General features: G+C 40.6%; 1 protein-coding gene across 3 annotated transcripts in view; it reads right to left on the bottom strand.

Moving 5' to 3' along the window:
* Positions 1 to 967: 967 nt before the first annotated feature.
* The window catches only part of LOC102783161 (solute carrier family 12 member 7-like), a 46,836-nt gene continuing 25,710 nt past the window's right edge, over positions 968 to 22,093 (bottom strand). The window contains exons 9-27 of one of the 3 annotated variants that reach the window (XM_087850653.1): positions 19,086 to 19,273; positions 18,816 to 18,980; positions 18,587 to 18,685; positions 16,628 to 16,685; positions 16,343 to 16,517; positions 15,743 to 15,861; positions 15,570 to 15,668; positions 15,377 to 15,496; positions 13,507 to 13,611; positions 12,924 to 13,092; positions 11,703 to 11,898; positions 10,817 to 10,986; positions 9,101 to 9,232; positions 8,878 to 8,985; positions 8,482 to 8,583; positions 4,910 to 5,079; positions 4,681 to 4,695; positions 4,233 to 4,366; positions 968 to 1,994 (exon numbers count right to left, since the gene is read on the bottom strand). In XM_087850653.1, the coding sequence (XP_087706779.1) occupies positions 1,903 to 1,994; positions 4,233 to 4,366; positions 4,681 to 4,695; positions 4,910 to 5,079; positions 8,482 to 8,583; positions 8,878 to 8,985; positions 9,101 to 9,232; positions 10,817 to 10,986; positions 11,703 to 11,898; positions 12,924 to 13,092; positions 13,507 to 13,611; positions 15,377 to 15,496; positions 15,570 to 15,668; positions 15,743 to 15,861; positions 16,343 to 16,517; positions 16,628 to 16,685; positions 18,587 to 18,685; positions 18,816 to 18,980; positions 19,086 to 19,273 (2,416 nt within the window). In that variant the 3' untranslated portion in view covers positions 968 to 1,902. The remainder of the gene's footprint in view (positions 1,995 to 4,232; positions 4,367 to 4,680; positions 4,696 to 4,909; positions 5,080 to 8,481; positions 8,584 to 8,877; positions 8,986 to 9,100; positions 9,233 to 10,816; positions 10,987 to 11,702; positions 11,899 to 12,923; positions 13,093 to 13,506; positions 13,612 to 15,376; positions 15,497 to 15,569; positions 15,669 to 15,742; positions 15,862 to 16,342; positions 16,518 to 16,627; positions 16,686 to 18,586; positions 18,686 to 18,815; positions 18,981 to 19,085; positions 19,274 to 22,093) is intronic. The other 2 variants (XM_087850656.1, XM_087850655.1) reach the window with 2 other exon arrangements.

Genomic DNA, 22,093 nt, shown 5'->3' with positions numbered 1-22,093 from the left:
GTGTAATAAAAAACCTCATAGTGTTCTTCCAAGTGAATTCTCTCCATAGTTCGGAGCTGGAAGTAGTGGCTATAGTTTTACATATATTAGACCAATCTTCTTCAGCTCTATTCCGGCCTCTTTCTTCCATCTAAATTTAATATGGGTGGTAGACAATTTCCTTTCTGTTTGTAGTGTTGAGTATATCATAGACATTTGTTTTAGCACTTTCCCTTTACATGTGTTTATAAGGATTTGGACTAAAGGCCACCACTCAGTTTGATACAATAATATAAAACTTTGAAGAGGATAAAATATTTACTGTTGGCATGCATTCCAAGTGTTTTGAAACAAAAGGAAGAAATTGAGAGGAGTAGAATGTCATCAGAGACATCACAATGGTCTATATCTGGCTGACTACTACTTTAGTTTCGTTTCCTTTACATACCGACTTCCTTCTTCCTGCCCTTTGTCTCTGTGTTTATAGATATGTTTTATGTGATTGTTACGGGGGGTTTCTTCCAAGTCTTTACAAACACTTCTCATTGAGGATAAGCTCATTTTGAGGGTCACAAGCAGTCTAAGCAGAGATTTCAAGTCTTCCCTCCTCCCTCTCGCTGGCCGCTGTCCCCACGTCCCTACCGAGGCATTCCAGGGCCAGCCGAGCGGCATAATCCCTCCAGTCTGTCTTAGGCTTGGGGTTTCCTGTCAGTAGGATATGTACAAAACACCTCAGCTTTGGAGGCATCAAGAAACCAACCATCTCAATCGGTTCCTTTCACCACAGAGGTGCACAGGTTATTTGACATTTACTGTAGATACAAATTAATTATTGTTGTTGTTTTGCTGTCACACATCACTCTGTCCAGGTCCATATCCATTGTTGTGCCTTGTTTTTTCTCCCCCTTTATAGTGTACTGGTACCTTAATGCTTATTACCTTTACCAAAGAAAATTAGCACAGAACACATTGCCATAAATAATCAGACATGACAACTTCATTATTATACAGACTTTAAGTTATATTTGTTTTTTGCTAAATAACATGCTAAAAAGAGATGAATCAGTACTAACCTATGACAAAAACAACAACAACACTACTATAGAGACTCCAGAGCTCACAGACTAACATTCTGACAACATACAAAAACTCAGTCAAACTCATCAATACGTAAAATGTCCTGAAATGTTGAAACCAGCAAATCGTCTGTATCATTTTCAGTCTATTACATCTTCATTATGCTTGGCACATTCCCATCTGTGGCAACAAAAACAGTAATGGCCTAGTGTGTTACGAGCAGCACTGACATGTTTGTTCATGGCCATCAACACATTATTCCACATTTGATATTCTTTCACAATATTGGCTAAAAAAACATGTTCAACTCATTTAATCATCCCAAAGTAAAACATTTGTTACAATGAATGTCATAACTGGCATGGAAATAAATAATAAAGATCACAAAGGAAATATCATTTAATGTTATTGCAAAACGCAAAAGTATTCCTATAAAAGTCATTGCTGTGATCTTTAGGGTACTCTGTGAAAGGACAGTTTCCGCTATATCTGCATGTCTCAGTGAAACCAACGATTGCACTGAAGGCAACAAAAACAAGCTGCAGTTCAACTGCAGCTCAGTTGGAGGAGTTGGAGTGGTGGAGCCACTAGTGGTCTGTCTGTAGTCAATCCTCTTCACTTCCAGACTCTGCACTAAGCTGAGGCTGTGCTGTATGTAGAGTCCCTTGTTGTCCAAATGTGGCACTCTTCTCTTCGTCAGTCATCCAGGTTATTGTAATCTAAGGAGGTTGGAAATACTGGACTTCTTTAAAAAAAAGTCTGTTGTCACTGTCCCACCTTAAAGCCTTTGTGTCCAAACATGGTTCCTTTAAAGTACACGTCCAAAAAAACAGGAACCTCTTTGTGCTAGGAGTAGATAGTAATGACCTCCCGACCTCCTCCCCGAACCAACAGTACACGGTCTAGACCTTCCATTAAAACTTCCAGGAACTCCATATCTGAGACACACATTCTGGTTAAGGGGGTTATGCACTACTATTAGACTCAATATGCTTTATTATTTTCTTACCAGGATGAATCAGTTAATGCCACTTCAATATCTTTATTCTTTATATCTTTATTTTTAGGTCTGACGTCAGCCGTTTCCAGGTCCACACTCAGGTCAAAGTCAAACAAACACTGCGACATCACTGAGAGCTAAAAACTGTCTAAATTCTTTCATCTTTAATAAAATCATCAGCGTTGCTGCTTTACCAGGTGTAGTAATTAATTTTAACATCCAGGCATCCATGAAAACAGAAATTATTAAATTTAATGGAGTTAGAAGTTAGCAGGAAGTTAGCAGGAAGTTAGCAGGAAGTTAGCTCGCTAGCTTCCACCCAAACATGATGTAGCATGTTCTGAATGAGAGATTTCTGAAAAACTTAAACGTACAGCTCTGTTATCACTTCCAACATAAATGAAGGCAAAAAACTAAACAGCAGTGATGTTTGTAGGGTTACTGAAGTTGGGCTAGCTGTTTTATAATGTGCTACATGGTGGTTAGCATAATATAAACACATTATCACAGTGAAGCTGGAGGATGAACGCTAATGTTTTTCCACTTAATAAAAGTTAACGTGAATGCTCCACAAATGCAAATGCATTTCTTTTAGGGGCTTGTTCAGATTAAATAAAACAAGATACAAAGCATTAAAACATGTTAAAAACACAACAGCCTTAATAAATGCAAAGTAGTCTGGACCCGGAAGCCGGGTTCATACGTCGTCACTTAAAGACTGGATAGAACTGCTGCTTTAGTTGGATAGCTTAGCTTTACTTAGCTTAGAACTGGGGCAAAGAATTAACATGGGTCCAAAGTGTAAAAAATAACCCAAAATTCAACCTGGAGTTACCAAGATATGGAAACATTAAGGATTTACTTTGTTTTTTATAAGACTGCTTAGAGTCCTACTAAAACGTTTTCAAAACAGCATCTTAGTTTTTATGTTGAGTTTTAGTGTGGTTTAATTAATGACATTAACTGAGTCAATATGCTTTAAAATGCTTCTAGGAGAATTTTTTTAACCTTTGGAAGAAGACAAGGTTGTTGATTATCCATGCTTAGTTAAGCTAGCTGACTCTAGCTTCAGCATACAAACATGACAGTGCTATCAGGGCTGGGCCATATCATACTGCTCACGGTAATACCGGTATAATGTTGGGCAACAACAAGAAAATGAAATATCGCAATAGAATTTGGGTAAAACGCGCATGCGCGGTGCCTTTGTTGTTTTGTTTGCCTTTGTTTTCATACGCACACGGCGGAAAAAGCGTGCCGGCGGCGACGGAGAATGAGGAGGGCGAAAGTGGATCGTTGAATGAAACGGATGAACCAGAAGTGGTTTGTAAAAATGCTGCAACTTCAGTGTGGAACTGGTTTAGCTTTCGTCCGTCAGATACACAACAAAGCACTATTTTTGGTAGCGCATGCTAGCGGGCCGTCGTTATTACCGTGTTTTTTGGAAAATACGGCGCACTTAAAATCAATCCTTTGATTTTTCTGAAAATCAACAGCGCCCCTTATAATCCCGTGTGCCTTATGTATGAACTCTGGTTGTGTTTACTGACCTCGAAACGATTTTATGTACACGGCGCTCGAAAATCTGTCAAATGTTTCAGTACGACTTTGCTAAGCTACGAAGCCGCACCGCTTGATGGATTGTCGGAGCATTACGGCTATCGTAGGCGGAGCCTCGCGGAGTGATACGTACTGTGCTTCAACATAATATTACCGTATTGTGTGTGTATAACCTCTTTTTAAGTTTTGTGGATATTATACATGGTTATGCTGAGGATATGTCGGCCAGTTTCCACCGGAAATGCCTTTTGGTTAAACTGTCAGACAGGAATTTGCATTTGCACTTTAATTTTTTATACAACTTTAATGCACATAAAAAACAGCTGCTTGTTTTTGCACTAATAAAGTTGTGGAGTTGTAAAGTATTATGTCTAGTGTCAATTATATCATCAGTTATATCGTTATCGCAAATTTTCAAATGTATAGCGTGATAAATATTTTTGGTCATATCGCCCTGCTCTAAGTGCTATGACTAATCTAACTCACAGCAAGAAAGTGGGTGCCTAAATATCAAACAGTTTATGTACTGTGGTTGACTAAATGACTGAACAACTCACAGACTGAAAGAAAAATCCAGTTAAGGGCTTAATACTGCTGGTACTTTGAAAAAGGATACAGTTCTCATCCCCTTTCTTGTTCTTTGGTGGGCCCGGCATGTTCAGCAAGACGAGCTCTGAGTTACAGGATTTTTTCACCACCACATCGTTCAGTTTCACCGCTGTGTGCATCCTCCGCACATTAGAGTGGCTGCTATGTTTAACCAGAGACATTAACAAGGTCTTTAATTTAACAAAAAAATCATGCAACACAGTCAATCATCTTCTAAAGTATGCTATACTATCATTCATCTGTCCACTCAAGTGCAGCATAAAAGATTGGGGATGACAATGAAGGATGCAAATGCAGATGGATGCAGTTTCCTTGTGATAAAAGCACGAGCTTTTTGTCTCATCACGTATGCATGCATGAACTAGTTAATCGCTTTTCTACCAGCATGCCAACAGAGATTATTTCACACGTGAAAAAGGTCAAGCACATGCAGCCAAGAAGTGAAAGTTACTTACAGATTCTCCCACTCACTAGAGGATAGATGGGGGACAGAGGATGGGGGGACACACATCCAACATTAATAGCAAAATATAGCCTCTAAATATTCAGAGATTGTATTTAAATCATCACGCTGTCACTCCAGGAATCACTCCAGCAACATTTTGAGTAAATTTGCAATATATATTCTAAATTATGTTTATGTATGTGTCAAAATTGTGAGGCAGCATACTTAGCTCTACTTACGGTCTCATGTTGAACATGTCTTTCACTGCCATGTTTTCTTTGTGTTTGTTCCTCTCATTCTGCAGTTTGTCTTTGGTCCAGGTCATGTGGACACGATCAGACGTGGCGCCAGCAGCCTTGTCATTCGCTGCAGAATGAGATGCTGTGTTCCGGTCGTGAATCAGCTGAGCCTGAACAGACGGTGACATGATATAAAGTCTTATTAGTTTCGTTATCTTCACCCTTAATCTTTCATTAGGAGAGCCGATACTGAATATCACAGCTTTCCAGGAAATGGAGACATTCTAATGTGGAAAGAAAAAATGATGAGAAGAAATGTCTGACATGACAGCAGTCAGAAGATATGTTTAAGAGCATTAAAGTACATGCAGGCTCAAAGAATCACATGAATGAAGAAAAACCTCAGCTTCCCTCATGTGATGGTAACACTTCTAAATATGACTAAATTATTAAAAACCTGCAAATTCATATGTGCAAAACCACCAATAGCAAAACCTTCTGCATATTCTTGCAGGGACCTGGGACCCCATGCAGACACCTTTGGACTAGGCACGTGCTTCCAAACTGCCTCAATGATTCCCATCACCAAGAGGGCAGACTCTGACCCTGTGGACCTTTCTGCAGCCTTTGGCTCTGATTCTCACACCATTCTTCTCTCTCACCTCTGTCTGGCTTTCTTGGCCTCACTGGTACTGAACTCTCACAGTTTCAGTCTCACAGTTTTTCCAACTGAACACAGCTTGTCACCATAGGAGACTCTTGGTCCACCTCCACCATGGGGTGCCTCAAGGCTCTGTGCTTGGACCCCTTCTCTTCACCATCTACATGCTCCCTCATGGGCAGTGGTGCTGCAGTGATGGTTTCTGTTTCCATTCTTATGCTGACAACACACAGCTGGATTTTAACTACCTAGCTCAAAAGCAACAGCACTGTGCTTTTGCTTGTGGCCATCAAGACCCTGCTCCAGAAGAATGGAGCTCTTCTCATCGACATGGATGATCCCCCCATCTCAGCACCCCCTGGACTCAATTTAATTTCAATTTAATTTATCCATCCATCCATCCATCCATCCATCTTCATCCGCTTTATCCGGGGCCGGGTCGCGGGGGCAGCAGCCTAAGCAAAGAGGCCCAGACCTCCCTCTCCCCAGCCACCTCCTCCAGCTCGTCTGGGGGAACACCAAGGCGTTCCCAGGCCAGCCGAGAGATATAATCTCTCCAGCGTGTCCTGGGTCTGCCCCGGGGCCTCCTCCCGGTGGGACATGCCTGGAACACCTCACCCAGGAGGCGCCCAGGGGGCATCCTTGTCAGATGCCCAAACCACCTCAGCTGACTCCTTTCGATGTGGAGCAGCAGCGGCTCTACTCTGAGCCCCTCCTGGATGGCCGAACTTCTCACCCTATCTCTAAGGGAGAGGCCAGCCACCCTTCGGAGGAAGCTCATTTCCGCCGCTTGTATCCGCGATCTCGTTCTTTCGGTCACTACCCACAGCTCGTGACCATGGGTGAGGGTAGGGATGTAGATCGACCAGTAAATTGAGAGCTTCGCTTTTACACTCAGCTCTCTCTTCACCACGACGGACCGGTGCAGCGTCTGCATTACTGCAGCTGCAGCCCCAATCCGTCTGTCGATCTCCGGCTCCCTTCTCCCATCACTCGCGAACAAGACCCCGAGATACTTGAACTCCTCCACTTGGGGCAGGAACTCATCCCCGACCCGGAGTGGGCACTCCACCCTTTTCCGGCTGAGAACCATGGCCTCAGATTTGGAGGTGCTGATCCTCATTCCCGCTGCTTCACACTCGGCTGCGAACCGCTCCAGTGCGAGCTGGAGGCCCTCACCCGATGAAGCCAACAGAACCACATCATCCGCAAAGATCAGAGATGAGATTCTGAGGCCACCAAAGCGAAAGCCCTCCGCCACATGGCTGCGCCTAGAAATCCTGTCCATAAAAATTATGAACAGAACCGGTGACAAAGGGCAGCCCTGGCGGAGCCCATCACCCACCGGGAACGAGTCCGACTTATTGCCGGCAATGCGAACCAAGCTCTTGCAACGGTTGTATAGGGATCGAATGGCCCGTAGCAATGGGCCAGACACCCCATACTCCCGCAACACCTCCCACAGGACACTCCGAGGGACACGGTCGAATGCCTTCTCCAAGTCCACAAAACACATGTAGACTGGTTGGGCAAACTCCCATGCATCCTCAATTTTATTTATATAGCACGTAATCACAACAACAGTTGTGGCACTTTATAAAGTTATAATGTTCTACACTTTGATTCCAGGGTTATTATAAATCTGTCACCAAAGCAGCTTTTCTTCGTCTAATGAACATCTCTTGACTTTGTCATCGCTCACTGACTCTACAACGCAGAGCCTCATCCGTGCCTTTGGCGCTATCTGGCTGCAATGGAGTCCCATTTGGGATCCCCAACATATCACTCCACATAAAGCTCAACTGGCTCCTGGTCACGTCACGCATCATTTACAAGTTGCTTCTGCTCATTTATAAATCCTGTTAATGACCTGGGCCCTCAGTACCTGTCTGGCCACCCATACATGCAGCCTTGGATGATGTGATCCTCAGCCACGGGGCTCTTTTCTGTCCCTCGCACCAATATCTTCTTTAAAACTCCCATCCGTTCTTCAAAACTCACGTCTTCTTTAATTTCTAGATTTTTTATTATTGTTTTAATAAAGTGTCGTTGAGTTTCTTGAAAGGTGCTGAACAAATCTATATTGTAGTAGTAAATTGTATCTATAAAGCACTAAATTACAAAAATAGCTGGCCTGAGGTGCTTTATATTGTACGGTAAAATTACAATAAGAGAGAAAAAGAGAAAATCTCAACAATCACTGCTCCTATGTACAAGCGCTTGGCAAGAGACAAGAAACAGGACCGATAAAAGTTAAAACAAATAAGCTTCATGCAGAACCCTGGACACACTCTCTTACCTATAGGTAAAATGTGTCGTTCCAGCTCTCCAGTGCAAAAATGCATGCATGATAGGGGGGAAAAAATGATAGTGCATGATGCAAAACTAGTGACATTATTCTTTGTGTCAGACCTGCACATGTATAAGGCAACTGACCGCTCATTGGGAGTTCCACATCTTAAAATCTGAAGATGGGAGATTTGGGAAGAAATAGTCAATACTCTGTTGTATGACTGATATTTTGGTGCCTGCCACTCAGGGAGGACTTTGTGTCCCCCTAGTGGCTGTTTTTGGTTTCTGACACTCTGTTAGCAACATCCTGGAGGGTGAACAGACGAAACAAGCTAATGTCTGTGAAGGTTCTTCGTCATCCAGGTCATCGTAGTGCAAAGAAAAGCGTCTGGACTTCTTTAACTAACTTTAACTAACTAACTTTAACTTAAAGAAGTCCAGACGCTTTTCTTTGCAAGCTCCTTTGAAACAAGCTCATGCATACACTTAACAAGTGAGTTAATTCAGAGCACTGTCTAAAGCATTCCGGCGGTTATGAATGTTTTAGGATAGTAAAGATGATGAATGGGATAGAGCGACAGCCCCAGGGTTGTTTGTTTGGTCCAGTTGCCATGGCTACCTCATCCTCTGGAATGCACTGAGAGTAGAGGGGCGGGGCGTCGGCACTCGAACACGTCTTCCTCTTTATGGAGGTACGCGATACATCCGTGATGCTCTGAATCTGAGCCCATCGTCCATTCACAACGCAGCGGTTAGGGGGAAAAGGTCAAAGGTCAAGAACAGCAGAACAGACCGTGAAGACTTTTGCAACACCTTAATATTTAAGCAGTTTTTCCTAAATCCTGTCATTATAAAAATATTAATTATTGTTGATATGTTTGTTTTAGCACATCCATCATATGATCATCATAAAAGTCTTGCAGGGAAACATTAAAATATGCCAAAATAACCAGCTTATACATCGCTTTACAATCATTTGAAAAACGTTAAGGATGTCCAGTATGTGCCCGTTTACCTCTCTCTCCCTCTCTGTGCGGGACAGCTGCATCTGTTTGAGCATTTGAGATCTCTGCTCCATCACCAGCGTCTTCTCATAGGTGAAAGCTGAGATATCACTGTCATGCTACAGGGGGAGAGAGAGCATCTGCAAATTCAGCATCAGTAGGTATGGAACTATTATCATATTATGTGTTACATTAAGTAATATAATGCAGATTTAAAAGTGTAGACAGTCTCACCATCTCCACTACCTCCACCACTGCATTTAGACGCAGTTGGTAGAGAAACATCTGGAGATCTTTCTTCATCTGAATGGAGTTGTCATCCATCTGTGCCACAGTGAAGATTCGCATTTTGCACTTCCTCCATACCTAAACAGAAAAAGTTATTATAACCAACCACCCAGAGCAACACGCCCATCTTTTATCCAGCTCAATTAACAGGCCACCTGAGTGCAGCACGAAAGATTAAAGGTCTGCTTTTATTATTTTATTATGACTGAAGGCCGGCAGGCTCTGCATCAATATTAAACTGTGTGACATTAGAACAGGGGTGGGCAATTCCAGGCCTCGAGGGCCGGTGTCCCTGCAGGTTTTAGATGTGTCCATGAACCAACACAGCTGATTTAAATGGATAAATTAGCTCCTCAACATGTTCTGAAGTTCTCCAGAGGCCTGGTAACGAACTAATCATGTGATTCAGGTGTGTTGACCCAACGTGAGATCTAAAACCTTCAGGACACCAGCCCTCGGGGCCTGGAATTGCCCACCCTTGCATTAGAAGCTGTTAGCAAGAGATCTTGATTTGCAAACAGGTCAACGGCTATTTACTACAAATCTGTGGGGAAAATGTTTAAAGGTTAAAAGAAGAGTAATTTTAATTTTGGTTGAAGTTGATTAAATGTAGTCCCATATGGTAATTGTCAAGTCAGAACCTGCGGGACTGAGAAATGCAGCCACCTTCGAGGCGCAGTTCCTCACATGACCACTTGAGGCTGATTCCAAAAGCGATTTGATCAGAATCTTTTTAACTCTCATGTTAAAATGCAAACTTTAGCCTTGTAACTTACATGTTTGCAGCCTGGTACCAACATGGTTTTGGTCTCCATAAATAATAAAACACATTCACAACAACATGCATGTGGTGATGTGTTTGTAAGATTTCCCCCTTTTGGGCATTCCTATGGCTTAAAGTCAGGGGTGTGGCCGTTTTGATTGACAGGTTCAGCTTCCTCAAGAACTGAACTCAAGACTTTATTTGTGGTGTTCAGAACACTTGGTATCGCTGCTGTGTGATAAAGGATGCACAAAAGTCTAGTGAGGACACGTTTTGTATTTGTTTGTATGTTGCTTAGCATTAATTAGCATTAATTAGCATTAATTAGCATTAACTAGCAGATAACTGTGTCTGCTCATTGCACCCTTAGACTTCATGGAAGCAGCTTGATAACGAAGCTTGCTAGCATTAGCCAGTACGTTAGCATACACTCATTTCAAAAGGAAACTTCTGGCTGGAAGACAGCAGCCACAATGCTAACGGTGAGAACATTGAGACAAATTTTAACTGTGTATATAAATGCACTCTATTCGTCCTGCTTACTGTGGCAATTTATATTGTTGTGGCAAATCCACTTAGCCAAAAAAATGGATCGGACATCAGTTGTAGAAACGATAGTCTTTATATAAGGCTTCAAAAGGGGAATGTACAACAAATAAACTTCTCGACATCAGAGCAACATAATGGCTTCCCGAAACTTTCTTTGCTAGCTAAAAACCCAGAGTAACTTTTGTCTACCACAAAGGATCCTGGGAAACGCAGTTTTCTAATAAAAATACCTGATTTTTATCTTACTTTGGAGTCCTTGTTTTTTCTTGAACGGTGCTCGTTCATATTTAAATTCAACTAAAGAATCTTAAAGTAAAAAGATAAATTAGGCAACACAAAGAAAGACACACCTTGTGCTGACTAAGTAAGAAAGGCAGAAGCATGAGCAGTCCACCATCATGTACGATCCACCACACATCAACGGTTCCCTCCTTCAGACGCTCCTGGTTAGCAGGGAAATGGTCGATGTTCTTGGCTACGAGCAGAGCCTGATGCGCCGAAGTCGTCTCTCTAACTGTTTCTGCAGGGAGAGAAAAAAGATGTTCCTGAGCTCTGTCCAAAATCTCTAACCTTGTGCGTAAATACGGCGGCTCTAAACACCGGAAATTATGAAAACACCAGCAAACAGAAAAATGCAGCAAAGGCACATAAAACATGGAAGAAAAAGAAGACGAATAAAACACAAAGGACGTAGAAAAACCAAAATCTCACAACACACAGAAGTGTTTTTGGGAACACATTACTGTGACGAAACAGCTGTGGAAGTGACACACACCCAAACGTGTGAAGTACTTTTGCAGCATTTTTCTATTTGTTGGGGTTTTCTTAAACTGCAGTCCATTTGAACCCTCAGGGCCACCGTAAATCTGTAAAACCATAAAATCCTGGAGCGCAACAATAATTGTGACTATCGCTTAATTTGTCATCTGCATCTGCAGGACATCTGGACTAAAAACATCTGTAATCTACTCGGTAATATGTGATCACATGTCTATATGGTCATAATAGAAGAAATGTAAAAAACAATACAGTAAATGTCAAATGCTGATATTTTTGGCATTAAATGTTGCTATAACATTAATTGTTGTCCACAGTATTTAAGTAGTTATGGATTAGCAAATGATTGATCTCAGTTATTACAGCTTTTGAAGCCTTTTGAAATGTTGCCTCATCAGAAAGCCTTTTGTAATTTTCTCAGTATTGTGTTGTCACACAAAACCCTTCTGTTGAGTTTACCTATAAAGTTTCTCCTTGCGGAGGAGTCCCGGTTCTGTTTCCAGCCTGTTGGCCAGGCCATCAGCACGGCATTGTGTTTCATTCCCCCCAGTCCAGCTGACTGAATGAGTATGGAGAAACCATCTCGCAGGCTGGACGACACCACGACGTGAGAGAAACCCTTCGTCTTCTCCGCAGCCATGGCTGCTTTCAAGTTCTGCCGGAAGCAAGCGAGGAAAAGAAAGGAAGAGCTTTAGTTAGAGATGCAACGATACCAATTTTTTCAAACCGATACGATACCAATACTTGGATCTGAGTACTTGCTGATACCGAGTACAAAAACCGATACTTCTACCACACACACACAAATGCAATGAATTGGAAGACAGGTTTTATTTTATTCTCTGCCGATAAAAAAATAAAATCTTAATAAAAATGACCACAAAAAAGTGAAAAATAAGCACTTCTGTTAAATTATTGCAGAGTCTCCACATTGTAATTTTACAAAATATCACTGAACTATTGGCACTGTCTCGAGCTTTCAGAATAATAAATAAACACTTCTGTTTATTTATTATATTTCATATCGCAGCTCGAGTATGCTGAGAAGACGGTGCAATCCTATGTTTTCCACGACTGGCATTGGCTGGTCATCCAGAGCGATAAAATGAGCCGAGCCTCTGTTATTTTAACTGCCCGTGGATTTTCTCTTGACATTTTTCATCGCTTTTCCAAAACCTGAGTTAAAGTTGGCTGTTCCACACTGCTGACATTTTGTTTAGCCTAGCTACAGCAGCCTCCAGTTTCTCTTTTTTATCTGGAGCTGCCAGTCTCACTCGCCTAACCCTGTGCCTGTTTAGCGCGGGATGTCCCCCTAGTGGCCAATCTAAAAAACTACAACAGAAATGACAAGCCACCCTCTGATTAATGAAATAAGTTGGTATCGGTTCATGGTATCGGTTAACTTTTACGAGTAGGAGTACACACGCATTTTACAGTATCGCCCCCGATACCCGATACCAGTATCGGTATCGGTGCATCCCTAGTTTTAGGTGCTGCAATATTTTGATTCATTCACAGCTTCAGCAACATGTTGGTTCGTATTTGAGTGAACATATAGAGGAAAACAAACGTAATTACAAACATAAGAGACACATGGAAAAAGGTTAAACGCAAACATTAGCATGTACAGTGAAGTCAAGGCTAGCCGATGAGAGCGAACGATTGAACAAACTGAGGAACCTTCTCTCCTTTCTTGGCCTCGTCCCCTCGGGTCATGTATGTTCCCTCCAGGACGGAGCAGACGATGGTCAGCCCCTTCCCCGCTTTGAGCTGCGTGGCGAAGGACAGTAGACGAGGGTGTGTCACCTGAAGCTCTGAGTTCAGTTTACACAACACCAGCAGCTGAGGCCTGAAGACACAAAAATACAAACGTGTAGCTGCAAACAACCGAAGAACAATCAAAGTAATTTTTCTGAATGAATGACAGCCTGTCTGTAGACAACTGTCGTTCTTTAGAGGACAAGATGATAAGAAATGACTGTCAGTGACAACGAGGCTGCAGCTTAACTGTTTAAGATTTGAAATATCAGATTCAGAAAAATAACTGTGCCGAGGTAAAGGTGAAGTCATATTGTTCAACATTTGTTCAACAGCCCAGATCTGAATATTCAGTAGATTAAATGTAGAGCAGCAGATTTCTCTGCCAATCTCTGAGTTTAAGAAGAACTTGTTTGTGATTTCTAAGTGATTAAATACAGACCGATCATTATTTGTTGCCTCTAATTAAAACACTCTATTGTGAGAGAAGTGTTTTTGCACTCACCTCCAGTTTTTGGTGTGTAGCGGTGCCTCCTCTAGCCGGATGAGAGCATAGCGTGCTGCGTTTAAGGACAGACCTCTGATCCCATCTCCCCACTCCTTCACTGCCCTGCACCACCATTAAAACTGTTTTACTCCATCTCAACAAACAAGAACTCATTTTGATTTTCAGATAAAGGTGTTGTTGCGATGGGAGCGTATGTGCCTCTAAAAACTTGTAGAAACCTTTCGCCACCTGATGGCGTCCTTCCAGTTGTGCAAGCTGCCAACTCCTTGCACACTAATGCATCTGCATAACATTAGAGATGCAGGCTTTTGAAAAGAGTGCTGATAACAGGCCAGCTCATTCCTCTCTTTAAATCGGCGAGTACAGCGCCCGTGTTTTTCAATTTTAATATTTTTATTCATCTGGCCACAGAAGATTTTATATTTGGCCCAGTGAACATGCCGGTTATCGGTCATATTCTTTGCAAAAAAGAGCTTTAAGCTGCATTTGTGTATGGCACAGCAAACAGAAATGTTTTCTGGAACGGTTCCTGAGCCATGCACTAATTTTCAGTGACATAATATTGTCTTGTTTTTCATGCAGCACCAACTCAGACCCTTTTTGGCCGTGTCTTGTGCACACAGATATCCAGATTCTCTGAATCGTTTAATGATATCATGTACTGTATATGATAAGATATTTTGCATTTCTGAAGTTGTTCCACATTTTGTCAATTTGTCACAGTTCTTTGAAGACATGCGCATTTTATATTTATTTTAAATATATTATATTTTTCATTGTTTTTCTCATATTTTAGTTACTGTATTGAAGTCTGGGGGAATACATATGAGAATACTATAAAACCTCTAAACTTATTACAGAAGAAAGTGATACTGTGGCGGACCACCAGGTGGCTCCACTCACACCCAAGTTGAAGGGAAGTGCAGGGGTGGAGATTTTGGCGCTAACTATATGTGATGTTCTGAGAGTCAGTTAATAAAGTTGGAGTGACTGAGACACTGAGACCTCTCCTGTCGTTATTACATACTTCCACAATACGAATGATTCATAATGTGAAATATAGAGAACATACAAATAAATTATTTATAAAATCGAAATGATTAAAATTAGGAGATTTGGTGAAATTACGGACACTATTAATTATGTTTAAGGCTAAAAATAATATTTTGCCCTTTAAGTTACAAAGAGTATTTTTATTGTGTTCAGGGGGAAATTTTATATTAAGCATCAGCTAGCTGTGACTACACAAAGATTAATAAGTCCAACGGTTAGGGGTAAACGACTGTGGAACTCACTTCATTATAATTTAAAGAATTGTATAAATTTACATTGTTTTAAAAAGTGTTACATGCTTAAAACGATAACTCAATATGAAGAATGTGAATGAAATTGGAGTTCATTGAAAAAGGATCCATTATAATTTTTTGTTTTATTTATTTTAATTTTAATTTTTCTCTTTGTTACTATGTGGAGCGGTTATTCTGATTGTAAATGTGTTGTTTGGTTTGGGTTAGGACCGGAGATAAATGTTAATGTTAGTTTGTCCTGATTTTTGGTGCCCACTTGTAATATAAATTGGATTGTAGATAGGGGGCGGGGTTTAATAAGAATATTTTCTTCTTCCTGCTCCTTTTCACACATGGTTGTAGTGTTTTTTGATAGAAAGTGTGGTTGGTTTGATTTTTTTGTACCAAGTGTGAAATAAATAAATGAAAATGAAATTAAATGAAAGACTGGCAAACCTTTGCCTCTCTTTACTTTGAAAAGCTCAGCCGCTCTAAAACGATTGTTGTGCATCAGTTTGTTTCTGACCTTCTCACCTGCACCTGGTTTAAACGTTGAACTGATCTCATCACCTGAAACTTACCCTTTGTATTCAATGTATTTGTAGATACAGCCGGCTATCACTATGACGACCAGAGCGTAGATCCAGGAGGAGATGAACATGAGGGAGAGACAAAGACTCATCCCTAAGAAGGACAGAGTCCTACAGGAAACAAGCAGCGTCATCATCACTGTCACACTCAGAGATAAGAGAGTTTTCAGGGACATGCTCTTACCAGTGATAGAACTTAAAGCGAGGTCTCCAATTGGGGGTGCAGAGCAAAGTCTGAACAGCACAGGCCAGGTTGACAAACAGATAGCACATGAGGAAAAACCTGAGAAGACCAGTGATTAGAAAATGTAAAGACATTAACAAATTCAGTGACAAAAAGAGGGAAAAAGCACATACATGGAGAGGATGGGGGCTACATGATCCAGAGAGGCAATAAGGATTCCTATCTCGCAGATCCCGACAGTCAGCAGCAGAGCCCAGGTGGGCTCACCGTTAGCCTTCCCATGACCAAAGACCTGAGGAAGAGAGATCCAAGGGACAGAGGATTGATGTAGTACTTATTTTTATCAAGGTCAAAACTCCTGTGTGAGAATTTGCAGCTTTTCTCTCATTTATTAGGTTAGAAACTGAAAAAACATTTTGAGAAAAACATAAAATGAAACAGATTAAATACACAACCCAAACATGCTTCCTTAAAACTCTGGGAAGCTGCGACGGGTATAATGTAACCAGGCCTTTAACAATTTATGAATGAAACAATCAGTTCAGAAGACTTTGTGAAAAAGAAGGAAATCTTTTAAATAATCATTTAAAAATGAGAAAGTTGACCAAACATATTTTACAGTGCACATTCATAAGTTATGACTACCTCTGCTGTTGGCTTTTAAACGGTAAAAAAAGCACAATAATGAAGCATGAAAGGAAGCTGCACGTGCACTTTCAAGATAAAATGAAAAAGGAATCTGTGTTTTTCAAAAGAAGTGATCTTCCACTAACCTGTAAGAAAGGAATGATGCCATCGCGAGCAATGGCCTGCAACAGCCGGGGGGCACCAGTAAGGCTTTGCAGTCCCGCCCCGCAGCAGGAAAAAAACGAGCCAATCACAATCACCCACGGTGATGGCCAGGCCAGAATGCTGATGACAGGTTTCGTCTTCACTGAGAAACCAAACCTGAAGCACACATACGCTTTATTAAACAGTAATCGCAATGATAAAAATGCATCACGAGACGTTCTGAAGAAACCAAGCACCTGCTTTTCCAAACATTTAAACATTCTTACTTATCTCTCAGGACCACTCCTTCAATACAGGCTCCAAACAAGACCACACAGGAGATATCTGACCAGGAAGTTAAGATGAAAATACTGGGACAATTTAAATCAACAGCCTGTGACGATATCAATCTGCTGCTCTTCACCCACCTCATTTAGAAGCAATTCGTTTAATATTAATAATGATAATAAGAAGAAAAAGAATGCCCTGAATTGCGTAAGCAGTTAAGACAACTAATGGAAACAAATAAGTAATTATAAAGTCAACAAGAACTGCTTACAGAATAAAACAGAGAACAATGTGGAAACAAAAGAAATCTAAAAAACAGCAAATATATGAAAATAATGAATAATAATGAAAGTAAGAGATGTTTGGATCCTTGCTGGATGTCATCACCAGTGTTGGTCAAGTTACTTGAAAAAAGTAATCAGTAACTAATTACTGATTACTTCCCCCAAAAAGTAATCCCGTTACTTTACTGATTACTTATTTTCAAAAGTAATTAATTACTTAGTTACTTAGTTACTTTTTAAAAACACGATTTACAACCTGAATAGGTGATAAAGCGATAGATCTTTCAGCCCAATTCTCCTTTTTCTGCATAATCCATCATACAAAATGTAATCAAATGGAAAAGTCTCTTTTTAAAACTTGTTTTATTAGTTTTAATCTTTTAACTTTATGCATCAAGCAAAAATTTAATTATCTGCAACATTCTCTGACTGGAAGAAATTTGTTTAACATTTAAACCTATTTTCTGCACATTCCAGCACATAAAATATTTTTTTTGTGTGTTTACACTCAGTCTTTCAAATAGATGCAAGTAAAACACAGCAGAAAATAAATAAAGTCAAAGACTAGCGGTCCTGTTGCTCTATTTTCACCTGTAAAGCAGGAGTGGGGTAGGCGGAGGTTTACCCTGGTGCAGGTGTGCCGCGGTCAGTGGAAGAATCTGCGAGTTTCTCTGTGAGTTTCCCATTACGTCGTAGCTACTCGGTGCTTGTTTGGAAGTTTAGGGTTTTTTTCGCTGTAAAAAGAAGTTTTCTTCCCACGCACAACGGACGCTAATGTTTTTGTCACTTTTTATGGAATCAAACTCAAAGTAAGGTCAGTACTTCCACGCTTTAAACGCTGCACGCTCATACTCTCTCCCGCACTCGATATATGATCCATTGTTGATCTGCACACAGCTGTTGTCACGAACGTCGCACTCGCTTACGTCACTGTCATGAGACATTCTCGCAAAAAATAACGCAGTAACGCAGCGTTCCTACGGGAAAGTAACAGTAATCTAATTACTGTTTTTGCAATAGTAATCCCTTACTTTACTCGTTACTTGAAAAAAGTAATCAGATTACAGTAACGCGTTACAAGTAACGCGTTATCACTGTTATCACTGACGTCAAGCCTTTCTCAACTTTTAGTCAAAGTAATAAGTCATAGTGCATGACCCATCTCAGTTATCATCACACCTGAGGAAACCTGGCTTTCTGCCCTTCTCCTCAGACACTAGTGTTTCAGTTTCTTCAGCTGCTCTCGTAACGTAGTAACAGTGTCACCTCCGTCTCCACTACACCTCGAGATAAATAGGTTCCCTAATGCTGACCAACAGGGATTATTAGTGGAAACAGTGGATTTACTTTAAACGACTTCTTAATCTCAGCTAAAAATGAGACCAAGAAGACAAAAGGTGGTGTCCTCCCAAACCAAACCTCAAGCATGCCTTTACACTTGAACACTCGTGTGAATAAGCAATTAACTCTTGGAAACACCAAGTGAGTCTTGCACTGCCACACCTGATGTCCAACTTTCCCTCACTGGTCTTTCAGGTCTGGGAGGATCAAGAACCACCAGAAGGGCCTTTTCTGGATTTGCTCCTTGGGGAACCAGCAGCAGTGAAAGAGTCTCTGGGTGTTCCTGTAGCAGTTCCACAGACACAATCAACACATTCATGATCTCGAGGATACAGATGAAGGATGTGGTGAGAATAGCCAGTATGGTTCCTATTGGGATGGATCTCTGGGCGTCTCTGAGATCACCTGACCTGTTAGAACCAGCCATTATACCTGAAACGCAACACAGATTTTACTCATGTAAACGCATTAAAACTATAATTCCTCACGCTCAAGCCCCTTGAAACATTGATCCTAAATGATTTCTCATCTTTGTATAATGTGACCACAATAAATCATCTACCTGTGACAGAGGGGAAGTATATTCCCACCAGCAGAGTGAAGTAGGTGGCCCAATCGTTGAAGACGTAGTTCTTAAGTTTGTCGTTGTTGGCCTCGGCTGCTACAGAAGACAGGTCTTTCCTCTCTATCACCATCTTGTCTGGGCCATAATTGCCCCACAAGTTGTCTAAAGGAAAGACAAGCACAGGCTGCATAATCAGAATTTACTGCAGAGAAAAAGACTGTGACAGAGGAGGAAGTCTCAGTGGACTTTTGCTTGACAGTGACGCACCGTTGATGACTTCCCCCAGGACTCCCGGAGTGGCCTGGATCTCGGTCAGGTTGTTTAAGGCGAAGTACTCGTCACAGGTAGCATTGGGATATGGACTGTCACAAAAAAGGTTCCAGAGCTCCACATCTGTTTTTGCACACTTTTCAAACATTTCATTCTTCAGAGTGCGGTTCCCCAACAGACAGACACTAGAGGAGAAAAATGAGATTAAGCATTTCATAAATAGTTGCAGACACAGCCCCCCCTCCTCACGCATGACAAAGGAGTGTCTAATTATTATTTCTTATTGTCAGATTAGATTCATCCATGTGCACGTGACGAGGGCGACAATCTAAAATCCACCCATCCACCGTCTTCTAAAATAATTATAGTGTCTTGTAGGGCTGCCACGATTACCTCGACTATCAGAATCGTCGACGACTGATTTAATAGTCGACGCGTCGTTTGAAGCTTTGTAAGATCCCAAAAGACGCAGGAATAAGTAGTAGGATTTAAGAGTGTAATAACGGACTGAAACAGAAGATGGCAGCACTGCATGTACAAGGATGCCAGCTGCCGTTAAACCCCGAAGAAGAAGAAGCTGTGTCCCAGAATTCATAGCGCAGCCCAGCTCAGTTTCCAACAATGGCGGCAGCTAGTTAGTTTTAATATTACTCTTATTATTCTTTCTGGGTCACAAAATAAACGTTTAACATATTTTCAGGCGAGAATGTAGCTGTGTAAACCTCAAATATCTGCTCAGTTTATCAAGACACCACATATTTTCAAAAGCGCTCCGACGTTTTCGGAGACGTCTGTTAGCCACTAGCTCGATAGCTAGCCGGGGGCTAGGCTAACTAGAGCCGTGAGAACACCGGACTCCCGGCAAATCGTTTTCAAACCCACCGCCGTCTTTCGCTACTCAGGTTAAACATGATATATAAGTCACTTAGATAACTTAAAAATGTTATTGTTTGGCTTTTTTTAGTATTTTATTTGTTCCTGAGTAAATCGGTTTGGCTGAGATTAAAGTTATAGTTTTTACACAGCTGAATAAACGTCAAGCAGACAGCTGATTATCAGAAGTGTGAGATGCTTGAGAATATACTCCGGTGTCCTGTTATATTTTAGATAGCAAGGAGTTTATTAAACTTCACCGAAACAATCTGCAGATTTCATTAAAATTTAATAAACTATCATCTTGTCTTTATTTTTAGTTAGCACATACCTTAAACACTTAAAGCTGTAAGCTAATGATAGTTATATAAGAGCAGATGCTGCTGGTGCAATAAGCTGTACGTTTTACGTCCAATGGATGATGATCTGATTAGTCGACTATCAAAATAATCGTTTTTGTCAGCCCTAGTGTCTTGCCTCATCTGATTTTGTCTATCATCAAGACAGTTCGTTTACTGCTCCCATTTATTCTTTTTGAGCATACCACTCAGATATGTCTGTCTGTGGAACAGGTGCTGCCTTTACAGCTTTTACAGATACATATTGGTGTCAGAATTTGAAGATGTTCAGTGCAGTACTGAGTAAAGGACACCAGAAGTAACGGCGCCAACGTATTCAAGATCCCTTCACACTTTACACTTCGTTACAGTCGCAGTCTCTTGGATGTCTTATGTAAATTTCAAATACCCATGCTAATACATACAATCTTTTTTAAATAGTAGTTTCAGGTTTTATTGTCATGTACAGATAAACAGTGTAGCCACATTTATCCATAATGAAATTATTTGGCTCGTGCTCCTCAGCTTTACATGAGCATATAGAGATTGTGCAGTTATATTGAGAGGAAAATAACAGAAAATAGCAGTGATAGTAATAAAATAATAATAATAATAATTAGGGATGCAACGATACCAAGTTTTTCAAACCGATACGATACCGATACTTGGATCTGAGTACTTGCCGATACAGAGTACAAAAAACGATACTTCTACCACACACACACAAATACAATTAATTGGAAGACAGGTTTTATTATATTCCCTGCTGATAAAAAAGAAAATCTTAATAAAAATGACCACAAAAAAATTTCAAGTGAAAAATAAGCACTTCTGTTGAATTATTGCAGAGTCTCCACATTGTAATTTTACAAAATATCACTGAACTATTGGCACTGTCTCGAGCTTTCAGAATAATAAATAAACACTTCTGTTTGGAATAAAATAAATACAAATTAGGTTTGTGAATAAAATAAACTTTTAAATTATTGCAGAGTGTCCATATTGTAAACAAACAAACAAAATAATTATTATTAAATAAATAATAAAATATAAAAAATTATAAAATAAATAATAAATAAAATAATAATTGGCCCCTTAGTGGCCAATCTAAAAAACTACAACAGAAATGACAAGCCACCCTTTGATTAATGAAATAAGTTGGTATCGGTTCATGGTATCGGTTAACTTTTACGAGTATGAGTACACACACATTTTACAGTATCGGCCCCGATACCCGATACCAGTATCGGTATCGGTGCATCCCTAATAATAATAATAACATCAATAAAAAAGAGAGAAAAAAGTATTAAATATTAGAGAATTTAGTTGGTATTTACATTTAAGACATTTAGTATCTAACAAAAAGCAAAGAAAACCAGCTGAAAGAGAAACTACAATTCTACTTTTGTGCAAGTTAAACAGATCTCATACAGCTACTCTAAGACGTTATTTTAAGGTTTTCCTAAAACTCCCTGAAGTCTCCAGTTTCTCCCATATTGGCTTCTTTTCATTGGTTCCCAGTTAAATCCTTCTGCTCTCTTACGAGGTCTTGAATAATCAGGCACCGTCTTATCTTAAAGACGTCATAGTACCATATCAGCCCAACAGTGCACTTTGTTCTCAGACTGCAGGTTTACTTGTGCTATTTAAAAATAGATTGGGACGCTGAGCTTTCAGGCCCCTCTTCTGTGGAACCAGTTCCCAGTTTGGATTCAGGAGACAGACACTATCTCTAACTTAAAGATTAGATTCAAACATTTCTTTTTGATACTGCTTGAGTTAGGGCTGGATCCC

Source organism: Neolamprologus brichardi, chromosome 14, assembly GCF_056152115.1.
Source record: "Neolamprologus brichardi isolate AB-2024 chromosome 14, ASM5615211v1, whole genome shotgun sequence".
In the NCBI taxonomy this organism is placed as follows: Eukaryota; Metazoa; Chordata; class Actinopteri; order Cichliformes; family Cichlidae; genus Neolamprologus; species Neolamprologus brichardi.
Note: the sequence above shows the minus strand (reverse complement) of the source record. Positions and strands in the feature narration are given on the sequence as shown.